We start from the raw sequence: 17,647 nt of genomic DNA, 5'->3' as shown, positions 1-17,647 counted from the left end.
TTGGTTGAAACTTCGTCAATTAATCTCATTGTCTGAAATAACTCTCTAGGGGTCGAATTTCATCACCGATAAAACCTTGTAGGGAATGGATAAAGAAAGTAGATTCCTTCTTGCTTCGTTCTCTAAAAGTTTTGTGAGGATCTTCTTGTTCCTTTCTCCTTTGCTATTATTTTGATCTAGGAGATCTTGGTTGTCTTGTGTACACTAGTTACTTTTTTGTTTTGTGATATATGTTTGGTGTTCTTTGCCTCTGTACTATTTGTCTTGGGCCCTAAACATACGTGGTGACCATCTAGACATAAGATCAGTTCAGGGGTTTGTTTTCTTTCTTGATATTTCTTGGTTGTCTTTTATCTGTTCTTTATGGTTGGTGGTTCTACTGATCCACCTAGTGGAAGTGGGAAGGATGATCAGATTAATTTTGATGACCCTCTCTACATCCACCCATCTAATAATGTTGTTACTTTAATTGTTACGACCAAGTTAACTTGTAATGAAAACTTTAGGTTGTGGAGAAGTTCTATTTCTAAGGCCCTTAAGGCTTAAAACAAGTTAGGTTTTATTGATGAAATTTTAAAAAAAATAATGTTGATGAGTCAAAAAAAGACTAAATGGGATACAGCCAATGTTGTTGTTTTTTCTTGGCTTTTGTCCTCTATTTCTGACTCCATTTATCATAGTCAAGCTTATTTTGAAGCTGCTGAGAATATCTGGGAAAATATTATTGAAACCTATAATAAGTCTGATGGTTCTGTTGTGTTTAACATTCACCAAAAAATTAATTCTCTTAAACAAAATGGTATTTCTTTCTCAGATTACTTCAATAAGTTTGATTCTTTATCAAAAGAATTTGATGGTCTTACTAGTTTAACTAAGTGTACCTGTGAGGCTTCTATTAAACTCAAAGATCATTCTAATCTCATGAAACTTACGCAATTTTTGTCTAGACTTGATGACTCATATAATCAAATCAAAAGTCACATTTTATTAATGGATCCTTTACCTAATGTGAAAATTGCTTTCTCAATTGTGTCAAAAGAAGAGTTTCTTCAAATAAATGGCTCTTTTACTTCTCTTCAGTCATGGCAGTCTGTGTCTAAGTCTTGGTCTACTGTTTTTAATAACAAGATTAACAAGAGAGATAACACTAATAAGAATAATAATCAAATTGTTCAGTGTAAGAACTGTGGTATTAAAGGTCTATAGAAAAGTGTTACAAGTTAATTGGTTATCCTAAGGATTTCAAATCAAGAAATGAATCAAATAATCAGAATAATTTTGGTAAAAAAAATTTCTGCCAACTTCACTACTATTTCTTTTGGAAGTTCAAGTACTTCTAATTTCTTTGATTCTATTGGTGATTTTGAGCTTCACTAACTTACTAAGGATCAATACATCAAATTTTTACAACTTATTGGTGATAGGCAAGTCAATAAGGAAGCATCTGCTAGTGCTAATATGGCAGGTACTTGCTTATTTCAATCCTTTAATGCCTCTGTTAATTTTCAAAAGTGGATTGTTGACTCAAGTGCTAATTAACATATAACTGGTTCTGAGTCACTACTTCATGACACTGTGGATGTGTCTAAGTTAGATCTACTAGCCAGTTCGACTAAAATAGAAAAAAAATGGTAATATGAATTTATCTGATTGTTTAACTCTATTTGATGTGTTTGCTATTCCTGATTTCAATGTTAATTTGTTGTCTGTTCATAAGGTTTGCAAAGACAGTAATTGTGAGGTTGTTTTTAATGAGCATAGTTGTAAAATTCACGGTTTACAATCAAAGATGATAGTGGGGAGTGGTAGAGAGTCTGGAGGTCTCTATTACATAAATAATGTACCTTCAGGTAATACATCTAGTTTTGCTTACCACTCTTCTGTTTGTTGTGTGTCTAAACTAATTTGGCACAATACACTTGGTCATCCTTCTGATCAAGCCTTGGGTTCCTTAAAAAACAAACTTAAAATTGGTAATGAAGTTCTTCGACCTTGTGATGTCTGTCATAAAGCTAAAAAAACAAGAGAACCGTTTCCAATTAGTCAACATACTTCTTCTAAACTTGGTGAGTTAATTCATCTAGATGTCTGTAGACCCTATAGAGTGTCAACTGCAGAAGTATTTAGGTCTTTTTTTTTTATTATTATTGTAGATGATTACACTAGGGCAACTTGGGTCTATATGTTGAATTCAAAAGATGAAGTTTATGATTGTGTTCTTATTTAATTTCTTTAATATTTTACTTAATCAATTTTGTATTAAATTAAAGTTAGGTTAGATAATGATACTGAATTTTTAAACAACAAAATGAGACAGTTAATAGAGTCAAAAGGTATTTTACATCAGACATCTTGTGTTCATACTCCTCAACAAAATGGGGTTGTGGAGAGAAAACACAAACATAATTTAAATGTTGCTAGATCCTTAATGTTTCAGTCTGGTATACCACTTAAATACTGGGAAGATGCAATTTTAACTTCTGTTTTCCTGATTAATAGAACTCCTACTTCTGTTTTAAATGCTGTTTCTCCCTATGAACTTGTTTATAATAGTACTCCTGTTTTCGATAAACTTAGAGTTTTTGGCTGTTTGTGTTTTGCCACTAAATTGAATAATTCTGATACATTTTCTGAAAGAGATGATAAATGCATTTTTCTTGGTTATTCTTTTGATAAAAAGGGTTATAAAGTTCTTAGTCTTGATTCAAATCTTGTTTTTATTTATAGCAATGTAAAATTTTATGAATCAGTGTTTCCTTTCAAGCTTAAGTCTTCATCTTTGACTGATAAATCCAATGTCCCTTTGAATTCAAGTGACCTGTTTTCCTATGAAAAGTCATTGGATTCTAGTATTCTTCTTGATAATACTAGGTTATAAAACTTGAGAAGTGACCATCAGTTGGATGGTGCTAGTGTAGACCATGAACCGGATGAGACTTGTCCCTCTAATGTCAGCAACTGAACTGTTGAGGTACATGTGCCTCCTTCTGGTGAGATGCTTCCAAGTTCTTCTACTTTGACTGAGGAAAATGATTTAACTAATTCTAATCCTACAGACAGTTTGTCAACTAGGGTTACTAGATCTGGACGTAATGTTCAGATGCTAGTTAGATTTAGTGATTATGTTGTAGAAGGAAAACACAAATATGGAATTAAGCATTCTGTTAACTATTCAACTCTTAATATTAATAATCTTTGTTTTATTTCAAGTCTTAATAAAACCGTTGAGCCAAAAAGTTATAGTGAAGCAACTTTAGATCCAAATTGGTTTAAAGCTATGACCGAAGAAATGGAAGCTCTTTATAGAAATAATACCTGGGAAATTACTAATCTTCCTAAATGAAGAAAAGTCATGGGTTGTCGTTGGATTTATAAAATCAAATATAAATCCAATTGTGATATAGAAAGGTATAAAGCCAGACTTGTGGATAAAGGTTATAACCAAAGGGAAGGTATTGGTTACGAGGAGACCTTTTCTCATGTGGATAAAATAGTAACTATTCGCTTTGTTATTTCTTTAGTTGTTTATAATTCATGGCCTCTTTATCAACTTGACATCAACAATGCTTTTTTTGTATGGAAATCTTTCTAAAAGTGTTTATATAAGTATCTAAAGGATATCATTCAAAGGATGATATCAAGGTTTGTAGATTGTTAAAATTTCTTTATGGACTTAAGCAAGCCTCTAGAAAGTGGAATGAGAAATTGTGTTCCTCTCTTTCCATTTTTGGGTTTAAACATAGTATAAATGATTATTCTTTGTTTATTAGGAATTTTCAAAATACAGTTGTTGTGCTTCTTGTTTATGTAGACGATATCATTATAACTGAAAATAACAAAGTTGAGTTATATAATGTCAAAAAATTTCTTAAGTCCTAGTTCTTAATCAAGGATCTGAAGGATTTGAAATAATTTTTAGGCATAGAAGTTTTAAGAACTGATAATGGTGTTTGTCTTAATCAAAGAAAATATTACACAAAGTTACTTCATGAGTTTGGCATGCTTGCATGTAAGCCTGGAAAAAATCCTCTTGAGTCTAATTGATCATTAAACGGGAGTGTGATTTGGATAATTTAGATTATTTGGTTAATATAACAGAGTATCAGAAGCTTATTAGTAAATTGATTTATCTAACAATCACACGACCTGATATTTCACATGTGGTTCAGTTATTAAGTCAGTATATGCATAAACCATATAAATCTCATGTTAATATTGCTTTTAGGTTGTTGAGGTATTTGAAAAACAGTCTAGGTATGGGTGTTCATTTAACCAAATCTAGTTCTTTTGATTTGATTGGGTTTGTTGATGCTGACTGGGCTACATATTTGTTTAGTTGTAGGTCTGTTACTGGTTATCTTGTCTACTTAGGTGGGTCTATTGTTTCTTGGAAGAGCAAGAAACAAAGTATTGTTTCTCGCTCCTCCACATAGTTAGAATACATAGCATTGGGTTGTATTACATGTGAAATGATTTGGATTTTAAAATTACATCATGATTTGTGTATAAAGTCCCATTTACTGGTTGATATTTTTTGTAATAATGAGTCAGCAATCAAATTGGTTTTGAATCCTGTATTTCATGAAAAAATAAAACATTTGGAAGCTGATCTTCATTTTGTCAGGGAAAAGATTGAAAATGAAATTTTAAAAGTGAATAAAATTGAATCTTCTAATCAAAATGCAAATATTCTAACCAAAGCTCTTGGAAGTAATCAACATGATTATATTGTAAATCGTCTTAATATGGTTTATGTTTTTAAAAGAAATTAATTGCTTATATGCTCTATCAAATTAATGTTTAGTTTGAGGGGGCCTGTTAAAAGGTTAATATTTTTTCATAGACAAACTTAAACATTAATTTATAAATTATTGGGTAAGTTATGTGTAAGTGTATATTGATGGGTTTTAGCCATAAGAACTTTCCTATGTGCGCATGCAAAACCCTAATGCTTGGATCTAGGCTTCTAATTAAACATGCTTTGAATCCAAGACTTCTAATGACTATTTAAGAATAAGAACAATGATAAAACAGATCTAGAATCATACCTTTGAATTCCTTGTTGATCTTATTGTCTTGGAGCTTCTAGAATCACAATTGTCACTCCTCTAATGGCTTACAAACACCAAATAGCAAGGAGGATGATTTGGGAGAGAGGAGAGGGGAAGGAAATCGGCCAGGGTTTCTATGCTTTAGATGAAGTGTCGATTTCCCATAGCCATATGGTCTATTTATACTTGTAGACTCCTTAAGGGTTACAACCTAAACCCTAATTGGATAATCTTCTCTTAAGGCTATCCAAATCCTTTCCATAGATATCCCTTTGGACGATTTGAAGCTATCCTAGCTTCTAGAATCCGTCCATCATATATCTATATGGATTTACAGTCTAAAGTTCAACTATCAAACAATTAACAGTTTATACCCTCTTATTTAATTAATCTCTTTAAGTCACCAAATTAATTCCAATTAATTCTATGACTTATATTAATCAAATAAAAATATATTATTCTTTATATTATTCTCATAATATATTAATAATATTTACTCTCTCTTAATAAATCATCCTATCAAGTTGCTATGGTGAAGGCAACCCAAAATGACTATGCACAACCGGGTCAAATACTTGCCTAATATAGTTGCAGCCTTAGACACTATTCCAACAGTCTCCCACTTGGATAAGTCTAGTAACTATATGCACAAGTACAATTCGGTTTGCAATCGTAGCTCTCAAAGACGCTGTCAAACTCTGAATCAATCTTGTCCTTTAGATAAGGGATCGCACAGTCCTCTGTTAGATATCATGCTGACAATCCTATGGAATGGTTAGTCAAGCATTTAGGTTTCTCGATCTCTGATTTATTTGACATAGAACTTAATCGAACACATCAATTCAATTCTGACCGGGCACGGCACATAAGTCAAATCAAATCATCGAGCGGCCGAGATATCGCTTTTACCTTTTTAGATAAAAGTCACAGATAAACTTCGACTTATATGCATTTACTTATTCATTAACCAACTATACACAACAATGCGTTTTATAACACCGAGTTACTGATGCGTTTTCGCATTATCAATGTACAATCAATTAACAAATAACAAACCATATATCTAGGTTTTAAGACTATATGATATTATCGTCTTGCGATCACCCTTTTATATCATATTCCATAAGGTGATTCCAGCAAGCGCGGGTTTGTTCCAATGCTCAAAACTAGTTCATAAGCACTCATGAATGTTGCAGCAACCCTTTGCTATGTCTAACACCATTTAGACAATCTACACACTAATTCATGACAATCTTCATTCATATCTACTTCCAACATATGATTGATTGTGGACAATTCGAATAATTCGATTATTCCTAATAAACTTAATTATTTTGGAAGTCAAAACATGCAAAGTGAAACAATAGTTAAACAATTAACATAAGACAGTAACATTACTCATAAATAAAACTCCTTTATTTAATCATCAAATGTTAATTACATTTATCTATTACATGTTTCTAATACTATCTAATCTATGCTAATATCATCCTTCAGCCCAATACTCCTAGCATGCTGCAAGTGCTTAACCCTACTCAATCCCTTTGTAAGTGGATCTGCTGGGTTATCTTCTGATGATATCCTCTTCACTACGAGTTGTCCTTCTTCTACACGATGTCTGATGAAGTGATATTTTCTGTCGATATGTCGTGATCTACCATGATCCCTCGGTTCCTTGGTCAAGGCAACCGCTCCTTCATTATCATAGAAAATCTCTATGGGCTCCTTTATGGCAGGTACAACTCCAAGATCACCGATGAAGTTCTTCAGCCATATTGCCTCCTTCGACGCTTCGCTCGCTGCAATGTACTCTGATTCGTACGTTGAATCAGCTACGGTTTCCTGCTTGGAACTCTTCCATGTCACTGCTCCTCCATTCAGGGTAAAGACCCAGCCCGACTGCGACCGGTAGTTGTCCCTGTCAGTCTGAAAACTGGCGTCACTATACCCTCGCACCTTCAAGTCATCACTCCCTCCGAGGACTAAGAACCATTCCTTCGTCCTCTGAAGGTACTTAAGGATATTCTTCACCGCAATCCAATGTGCTCTGCCAGGATTCCCTTGATATCTGCTAACCATGCTCAAAGCAAAGGCTACATCAGGGCGAGTACAAGTCATAGCGTACATGATTGAGCCAACTGCGGAAGCGTATGGTACTCGGCTCATTTCTGCTATCTCAGCTTCGGTACTCGGACATTGAGTCTTACTCAACTTGGCATTACTTTGTATCGGTAATTCTCCCTTCTTCGATTTTTCCATACTAAAACGTTTTAGTACCTTCTCCAAGTAAGTGTTCTGACTAAGTCCAATTAGTCTCTTACTTCTTTCTCTTACTATCCTTATTCCCAAAATGTAAGAAGCCTCTCTGAGGTCCTTCATAGCGAAGCACTTCCCGAGCCAAGACTTAACCTCCTGCAGAGTCGGGATGTTGTTTCCTATGAGTAATATGTCATCGACATATAGAATGAGGAAGCTTACTATACTCCCACTGGCTTTGACATATACACATGATTCGTCTTCGCTTCGTACAAATCCAAACTCTTTGACTTTCTCATCGAAGCAAAGATTCCATCTGCGAGACGCTTGCTTAAGTCCATAAATGGACTTCTCAAGCTTACACACTCTATTCGGATGCTTCGGATCCACAAACCCCTCCGGCTGAGCCATGTAAACATCCTCAGCCAACTTTCCGTTAAGGAAAACGGTCTTGACATCCATTTGCCAAATCTCATAATCATGAAATGCGGCAATTGCTAGCATTACTCTAATAGATTTTATCTTCGCAACTGGTGAGAAGGTCTCATCATAGTCAATTATGGGAGTTTGAGTAAAGCCCTTCGTGACCAATTGCGCTTTATATGTGTGTACGTTTCCATCCACGTCGGTCTTATTCTTGAAGATCCATTTGCACCCAACGGTCTTACGTCCGGGCACATAATCAACCAAATTCCAAACTTGGTTGTCATACATGGATTGGATCTCGCTATCCATTGCCTCTTTCTACTTCGCAGACTTCGGGCCTGCCATGGCTTCCTTATAGCTATTAGGTTCATCAAGATTTATTAGTGTACCATCACTAATATACGTGTCCCCTTCGGTAGTAATATGAAAACCATAAAACTGGGGATGAACTCTAACTCTATCGGAACGTCTAAGAGGTAAGGACTCGTCAATTGGTTCAACCGGAGTTTCCTCCTTAGGTTGAGTGCCAGCGGTAGAGGTTCCTTCATCTATCGACTCTTGAATCTCTTCAAGCTCGATTTGCCTCCCACTGTCTCCTTGGCTTATGAGTTCTCGCTCTCGGAAAACTCCTCTCCTCGCAACGAAGACAACATTGTCCTTCGGTCTATAGAAGAGATATCCAAAGGATGTCTGCGGGTAGCCGATGAAAATACATCGCTCACTTCGAGTTTCGAGCTTTTCGTGAGTATCTCGTCTTACGAAAGCCTTGCAACCCCAAACCTTGATATGTGCCAACGAGGGAGCTTTCCCTTTCCACATCTCGTGAGGTGTTTTGGCAACCTTCTTAGTAGGGACTCGGTTAAGGATATGGGCGTCAGTCTCTAAGGCATACCCCCAAAAAGAGATAGGTAGTGAAGCACGACTCATCATAGAGCGAACCATATCTAATAGGGTTCGATTACGCCTTTCTGCCACACCATTCAACTGCGGTGTCCTAGGAGGCGTTAATTGCGAAACTATTCCACACTCCTTGAGATAATCGTGGAATTCAAGACTTAGGTACTCTCCTCCTCGATCGGATCGAAGCATCTTGACTTTCCTGCCCAATTGATTCTCCACTTCATTCTTGAACTCTTTGAACTTTTCAAAGGTTTCTGACTTTTGCTTGATTAAATAGATATACCCATATCTACTATAATCATCGGTAAAGGTCACGTAGAAGCGGTTTCCATCCTTCGTGGTTGATCTAAACGGTCCACATACATCGGTATGTATTAAGTCCAATAGACCCTCACCCCTTTCACACGTACTCGTGAAGGGTGACTTAGTCATCTTTCCAAGTAAACAAGACTCACATGTGTCATCTTCCCTAAGGTCGAATGACTCCAACACTCCATCCTTTTGGAGTTGGGCTATGCGTTTCTTGTTGACATGTCCAAGACGACAATGCCACAAGGATGCTTTATCCATACTAGTGAAAGAATCTATGTTCAAAACATCATTTCCTAAGTTATCAACAATCATAACAGTTTCATAAATTCCATTACATGGTATAGCTTCAAAGTAAAAGACACCATTTAGATAAGCCAAAATAGAACCATTCTCATTATTAAAAGAAAATCTAAAACCTTGTCTATATAAACCATGAAATGAAATGATGTTTCTAGCCATTTCTGGCGAATAGCAACAATTGTTCAAATCTAAACACAAATTATTCCTAAGCACTAAAGAATACACTCCAATCTTGGTCACATGCGACGATCTTCTGTTCCCCATGATTAGATTGATTCTTCCTTGCTCCACATCCCTACTTCTTCTTAGTCCCTGCACATTAGAACAAATGTGGTAACCACAACCGGTATCAAGAACCCCAAGAAATAGCATGATTAGAATCGTTAGATTTAATTGTGTATATACTAGTGAAAGATGGCTTGATCTTTCCTTCCTTGATGGCTTGCAGGTACTCTGGGCAGCTTCTCTTCCAATGTCCTATCTTGTGGCAGTGGTGGCACTCTGCCTCCTTCGGGTTAGGGCAGGGCTTAGCGGGATCAACTTTGGTTCCACTAGAAGTGGCACCATCTCGGGCTTTAACCTTGCGATAGTTCTTAGACGAAGCCTTCCTCTTCTTTCCCTTTCCTTGACCAATAGCCAAGACAGGAGAAGCATGTGGATTGGGAGTTGGTGCAACAGACTTGTCTTTGAAGTTGCTCTCAGCGACCCTCAAGAGACCTTGGAGTTTGCTTAGGTTGACCTCCTATTTGTTCATGTGGTAGGTCATCCTAAATTGGTTGTACATCGGAGGCAAAGAGTGAAGCACCATGTCGATCACCAAGTCTTCCCCAAAGTCAACATTTAACTTGCGAAGGCGGTCGACATACCTTTGCATCTTTTGCAGGTGCATGGTAAGAGATTCTCCATGACCCATCTTAGCGGAAATCATGTTGGTGAAAATCTCATAACGCTCTTGTCTCGCGTTCTGGTGGTATCTCTCTAATAAGTCTTGATGCATCTCGTAGGACTTTTGGAATTCGGAGTTCATGGTGGCAATCATGATGCAATGTACCTTCGTTGCATCTCGCTCATGAGTTTCAAAAGCGGTGATTTTAGCCGGAGTAGCAATTTCAGGGTTGATCTTCTCGAGCTTCTCATCGTGGACATACTCCTTATCCTCATAGCGAGCAATGGTGCGAATGTATCTTATCCATTCGCTAAAGTTCGTTCCATCGAAGGTGACCTTTTGGCAAAGGCTCATTAACGTGAAAGAACTAGCAGCAGCGTTGTTAGCGTTCGACATCTACAAATAGAAAGGACAAAGATAGATTAGAATAAGAATCCCTAATTATCACCCAATAAGAAAAATTAGGGCTAGGATCCAACAATAACATTTACATACTAGAAAAGGGATGCCGTAATCTAACATGCAAATAAATTGAAGGTAAGTGAATGACAATTCACTAATTCTCCACCATAAAAACTTAACTATTAGTCCTAAATGTTTTGAGAATTCCTAGGTTCGGATGAGATTCATTGAAACTATTCAATGGCATGTTTAAATCTCGATATGCCCCTCTTGTTTGTGACTGGGATACCGAGGATCACAAAGCGGGTGTGAATTACCATGCAAATTCACATGGTGCCTTCATTGTAACGATCACCTATTCGATGTGCCGGTAAACCACACACGCTCCATCGAACTATGATAAACAATGAATCACCCTTTGCCACCTTTGCTTAGAACCAATTAGTGTGTCGGTAAACCACACACGCTCCACTAACTTCTTAGCAAGGGTGCAAAGTGTAATTTCATGGGATTGCATCAATTCACTTTTCCTAAAGTAACTAAGATTGGGAAATTTTAAAAATATGTGTAGTTACTTTGTATTACTTATTATACTTTTAATGAGAGGATGAGGTTGCCCTATCCTACCCGTTCGGCTAACGACCCTCCACCAATCAAGCAAGTGGTGGGTGTGAGTGTACACCCATTAAGCGCCATTTTATAGGCCACAACCTTATACCCACCTTGTAGATCGGCTTCGTGAATGAGGCCTACTAACGGTAAGACTAGCATTTAGTTATACATACATATATATATATATATATATATATATATATATATATATATATATATATATATATATATATATATATATTATTCTAGTAATATCATATTAGTATAGTGTTGTATTTTAAACCTTTTAAAATCTAGGGTTTGAAATTTAAATTGTCTAAATTAAAACTTTTAATCACAAAATATAAATTTCAAAACTTGAGGGCAAGTTTTAAACATTTTAAAACATGGAGGATCAAATAACAAATAATTCCAATTAACAATTAATATCCTAATTATCTATATTTGATTTTATTCAAGATTTCTTTTTAAGATAATTACCAAAATAATCAAAATAATTAATTAATTATCACATAAGGAAATTAAATATTTTATTAGTTGATAAATATCTTTAATTAGATCAAGATAATAGTCATATATATCAAAAAATTGGATTTGGGTTGATCTAATATGATTAAGGTAAGTTACCATAAGATAATTATGAAGACATCCTGAATCTGGCCATTCCTGACGCTTGGACTCGCCGAGTGCACAAAGGGACTCGCCGAGTCAGGCCAACTCGCCGAGTCCACTTTGGAACTCGCCGAGTCCATGACTCAGAAACATAAAAAACGAATTTTGCAGTTATGTTTCAGACAATTAAGCAACAATTTAATGAAAATCAAGCCACGCTCTGATACCACTGATGGGTTTTAGCCATAAGAACTTTCCTATGTACGCATGCAAAACCCTAATGCTTGGATCTAGGCTTTCTAATTAAACATGCTTTGAATCCAAGACTTCTAATGACTATTTAAGAATAAGAACAATGATAAAACAGATCCAGAATCATACCTTTGAATTCCTTGTTGATCTTGTTGTCTTGGAGCTTCTAGAGTCACAATTGTCACTCCTCTAATGGCTTACAAACACCAAATAGCAAGGAGGATGATTTGGGAGAGAGGAGAGGGGAAGGAAATCGGCCAGGGTTTCTATGCTTTAGATGAAGTGCCGATTTCCCTTAGCCATAGGGTCTATTTATACTTGTAGACTCCTTAAGGGTTACAACCTAAACCCTAATTGGATAATCTTCTCTTAAGGCTATCCAAATCCTTTCCATAGATATCCCTTTGGACGATTTGAAGCTATCCTAGCTTCTAGAATCCGTCCATCATATATCTATATGGATTTACAGTCTAAAGTTCAACTATCAAACAATGGACAGTTTATACCCTCTTATTTAATTAATCTCTTTAAGTCACCAAATTAATTCCAATTAATTCTATGACTTATATTAATCAAATAACAATATATTATTCTTTATATTATTCTCATAATATATTAATAATATTTACTCTCTCTTAATAAATCATCCTATCAAGTTGCTATGGTGAAGGCAACCCAAAAGGACTATGCACAACCGGGTCAAATAGTTGCCTAATATAGTTGCAGCCTTAGACACTATTCCAACATATATATGTGGGGGGTGTTTGTGTATCTTTTATGCATGAAGTCGAGTTTGTACACAGACTTTGGGTCATATCCATGGACCTTTCTACAGTAATTCATATTAAAATTTTCATTCACAAACTCTCCCATCCCTTTCGTCTGTAGATTAGGGTTTTCTATCTAGGGTTTGTTCATAAATCGTGTTTGATGTACAAATTTCTAGTTGATTTGTAATATGAGTGTGAGTGTGATATGTAGTGAGGTTTTAGGTGTAATATGTTGATGTAAACCATCTGTTTCATAGTGAATGAAATGATGATGTTGGGAAGTTCTTGAGTTGTTTACGTTTATTAGAGTTTCTCTGGAATGCAGCCTAAGTAAACATATTTACATTTGTTATTTACTGTGAATGTATTCTTTCATTGGTTCATGTAAAAGATAATAATCTGAATCTTACCAAACTATTGCAGGACCAAACATTACAGGCCCCTACCACTAGGCAATTCATTTTGCAACCAAACACTTATTTTCAATTGATCAAGGTAAACACTCAAATACTTTCTTGAGCCAAAAGTTTGTGCTGAATGTTATAATATAATTTTCTTTTACTGCAATGACCTGTAATACTAAAATGAAGTGGATTGCAAGTTTTTAGTGTATATCAATCATCTATTTCGAAGGAACATGCCTTTCTAACATTAGTCAACTTGAAAGGAGCATTACACTGCTACACTTATTATTTTTATAGTTGTATTTGATTAAAGTACAACCAGAATGGTATAGTAGGTTTATATTTGGATTATTATAAAAATGGATTTTTTTGTTATTTCTTTTAAAAGTGGCTGATATTAAAAAATGGGTAGTTGCAAACGACTTTCTTACCTATAATAGCAATTTACTTTACTTGGATTCTCCCCTTGATTTCCGCTATCATTTCTTATTGATAATGCATGATACTTCTAACAAAAATATTGCAACTAATGTACCTTGATTTTACCCATTATAGCAATGTATTTCAACTTTATTACCCATAATAGCAAGTTACTTTCAGTGTGATTCTTTCCTGATCTCCACCCTAACTAAAATCTTACACCACTCGTGGGCTGTGCTTAGCACGCCTTGTTCAAGTGTGTGTGTCTCTCTCTCTCTCTCTCTCTCTATATATATATATATATATATATATATATATATATATATATATACACAAAAAAAAGATATATGTATTTATTTGTAAAAATATTTTATTTATATATAAATATTTATACATATTATATTAATGTGTAATACTATATATATTTATGTTATATAAGATTTGTGTTGATTGGTTGCTTTAGATATCACAAGATTTTTGCGTTAGATACTCATAGAACTTTTTAGTTAGAGATCGGGTTTGATTGGTCGGAGTCTGGAGTCTTTACGGTGCCCCCCCCTCCCCCCCTGAGACGGGGTATTGAGCAATCCTAGTGGGATGATCTTCTGAGTCTGCTACTACAGGAGGTTCGTTTGGACTTTTCTTCATATCACTTGGGTTGGTTGCTCAACATTTATGATTCTTTTTCAGTGTCATCAGCTTATCTGTTTTTTGGATAGTGGTATGCTTGTCATAGAGGGTATGAGAAGTTATTGGAATAACTGGTTCCAATTAAGTTGAATATTTTTTTTTTATGGAGGATGAGACTTCATAGCATACCTACTAGAGAGAGACTTTCCTATAGGGATATCCTTTTGGATTTGATCTTCTATAATGTTTGTTCCTAAGCAGTTGAGACGATCGATCATATTTTCACAGGTTGTGTGGAGCTCATAGATATATGGGGCCGGGTTGCGGTTTGGTGGGGGATTCAGATTATTAACCTAATTTCCATTCATTCCTTACTTATGTGGTCAGATTCTATATATTAGGTTGACAAGTTGTTAAAGAAAGGCGTTGCATGCCGTGGTGGTGACTTTTTTTAGTGTACTTGGAATTTTAGAAATTCAATTCTATTATTTTTAGGACGGTGGTACCTAGGAAATCATGTATTTTCAATGGTTGATAGATCATATTTTTGGATTTCCAATAAAGCTAAGGAAGCTGGTCTCAATTTAGGTTACTTGGGTGCATAACCTAATTTTAACGCCTATTTCATTGTAATATATGTTTTTTAGACTTTTGTTAAGTTTTTAATAAAGTTCCGTTGTTCAAAAAAAAAGATTTGTTTTAATGCGTACAAAATAAAAAAGATTAATGATTAAACGTATATAATTAATAAGTTCAAATGTTAGATGCATACAACAAAACCTAAAATAATAAAACTTAAAATGACAAAAACCTAAAATAGTCATTGACAGTAATATTTTTTGATTAATATATAGAAGTTTAACTGTGTATAATTTTTTTTTTGTGAAGTGTTATTAATATGTTAGATATTATATTTTCTTATGGAACTTGTCTAGATGCTATTATAGTTTTTACGAGTATCTACATTCCATCAAACTATTAAAAAACAATTTATAGGTTCGAATAAGAAATATGATAATGTAAAACCTCGATTCCTTAATTTAGTGTACAAATCTGAATGCTATGTTTTATCATATGATAAAAGAAAACAAGAAAATCGAAGGATCAAATCGACCCTTCAATATGCCCTCCAATTGTTAACTGACCCCTTCCATACCAAATAGCCATAATCGCTTGGTCGCGAACTCCATTTCCGCCCCCACTTTTATTTATATCCACACACAACTCCCCAAACTCAAACCATGAATCTTTTACTCTCTACACAACGCACCACTGATCTCACTGCCGCCGTATACTCCGCCACCAGAGAAGTCTCGAGGATGAGTTTGAGAGTGGCGGAGGACGATTCACGGATCCAAATACATCTTCCTGCTGACAATATTCATTGGGAGATGCTGGATAAATCCAAGTTTTTCTTCCTTGGTGCCGGCTTGTTTTCCGGTGTTTCAGCCATGCTATATCCAGTTGTTGTCTTGAAAACACGGCAACAAGTTCTTTTGAAGGACACACCTTGCTTCAAGATGGCTTCTTCGATTCTACGACATGAGGGTTTTAGAGGTTTATACAGAGGGTTTGGGACTTCATTAATGGGTACTATTCCGGCTAGAGCTCTTTACATGGGTGCTTTAGAAATGACCAAGAGTAATCTTAGTTATACTGCTGTCAAACTGGGACTTTCGGAGGTGAAAGCAGCTGCTATTGCGAACACTGCAGCTGGGTTAAGTGCAGCCATGGTTGCACAGTTGGTATGGACCCCAGTTGATGTCGTGAGTCAGAGATTAATGATTCAAGGTGGAAAGGGAGCAAACATGAGGTCTTTAAGTTCAGTTATGTACAATGGAGGCTTCGATGCTTTTTCGAAAATTATTCAAAAAGATGGTGTTAGGGGATTGTACAAGGGATTCGGTATTTCAATCTTGACATATGCTCCTTCAAACGCAGTGTGGTGGGGTTCTTACTCCATGGCACATCGATGGATTTGGGGTGGCGTTCTTTCTCATACTGGCGTTGGAGGTGGGTTGACGTCGGATTCAGCTGCCGTGGTGGCGGTGCAGGGGCTGAGCGCCACTATAGCAAGTGGGTTTTCGGCACTGGTTACAATGCCACTGGATACGATCAAGACAAGAGTGCAGGTTTTAGATGGTGAAGGTGGTAACAGGAGGGCGTTTGTGACGCAGAGTGTGAGGGATTTGGTGAAGGAAGGTGGATTGAGTGGTTGTTACCGAGGGTTGGGGCCAAGATGGGCTTCGATGTCGATTTCTGCGACTACAATGATCACAACCTATGAGTCCCTTAAGAGGATGTGTACTAATTAAGAACCAAGATTCACATAGCTTCCTTCAATGAGCTTAGTAGTTTGCAATAGAAAATGTATATATATTTTTCTTTAGATGTAACGCCTTTAATTGACTTTAGATACTATCCTACGAGTATGGACATAAATAATCTCAGTTGAATTTGAATTAAGTAGTAGTAATGTTTTTTAATCTCATGAAGTATGATAATTGTCATATAGTGGTGTATGCATGTATGAATTAAGTATTCTTAAAATAGTTGACGGCAATCATTTGTTTTAAGTTAGTGGTGCTTTTATAAAGGAGATAAATAAATTAAAATCTAGATATTTTTAAGTTTGTAGTAAAACAAATGGAATTTCTAACACAATTGAATCATATATGGTTTTTGTCTCTATCACCTTAAATTTAACAATTTGGTTGTTAATTTTTTGAAAATGACATTTTTATTTCTAAGGACTATTTTTATAGTTGTATCTTTTTACTACCATTTCTACAATTTTTCCCGTTTAATTTTCTTGACCTAATACACACTAATTCTTTTATTAATTCTTTTTAATTTCTTTTTATTGGATTATTTGATTATTGGATTATTATATATTAATAAGTATTATTATTAATATATTATATTTATATATTAATAAATACAAATATTAATTTATTAGATTATTAATTTTATTGATTATTATTATTATTTTTAATTTCTTTTTTATTTGATTAATTCTTTTTATTGGATTATTATATATTACTAGATATTATTTTTAATATATAATAATTATATATTAATAAATATTATTTAATTGGAGTTTTAATTTATTTTAAATATTTTTTAAAATTTTTTATTGGATTAACTATTTTTATTGGATTATTACTTTTAATTAATTATTTTTATATATAGTAAATATTATTTTATTGGATCAATAATTTTTAGTGTATAATATTAATTCTTTTTAATTTTATTGGTTCTACCACAATGTTGTTTAATTACGCAAAAACGGTGTATGCCATCATTGAAAATCGGTAGGAGCACTGCCAATCACCTTCATCGGAGGTCCGACGGAAACACTATCAGGTCCCGTTTGATAGTTTCTGTCTGAGAAAGTGTTGTCTGGTAAAGTGC

General features: G+C 35.0%; 1 protein-coding gene across 1 annotated transcript; it reads left to right on the top strand.

Moving 5' to 3' along the window:
- The first annotated feature begins 15,459 nt into the window (after positions 1-15,459).
- LOC111884077 (uncharacterized) lies at positions 15,460-16,695 on the top strand. Its single transcript, XM_023880405.3, has one exon. It carries the CDS (start codon positions 15,475-15,477, stop codon positions 16,546-16,548), a length of 1,074 nt encoding a protein of 357 aa, XP_023736173.1. The 5' UTR covers positions 15,460-15,474; the 3' UTR covers positions 16,549-16,695.
- The last annotated feature ends 952 nt before the right edge of the window (positions 16,696-17,647 follow it).

This window comes from Lactuca sativa, chromosome 8 (assembly GCF_002870075.4).
Source record: "Lactuca sativa cultivar Salinas chromosome 8, Lsat_Salinas_v11, whole genome shotgun sequence".
NCBI lineage: Eukaryota > Viridiplantae > Streptophyta > Magnoliopsida > Asterales > Asteraceae > Lactuca > Lactuca sativa.
This window is presented reverse-complemented; position numbering and strand designations above follow the sequence as displayed.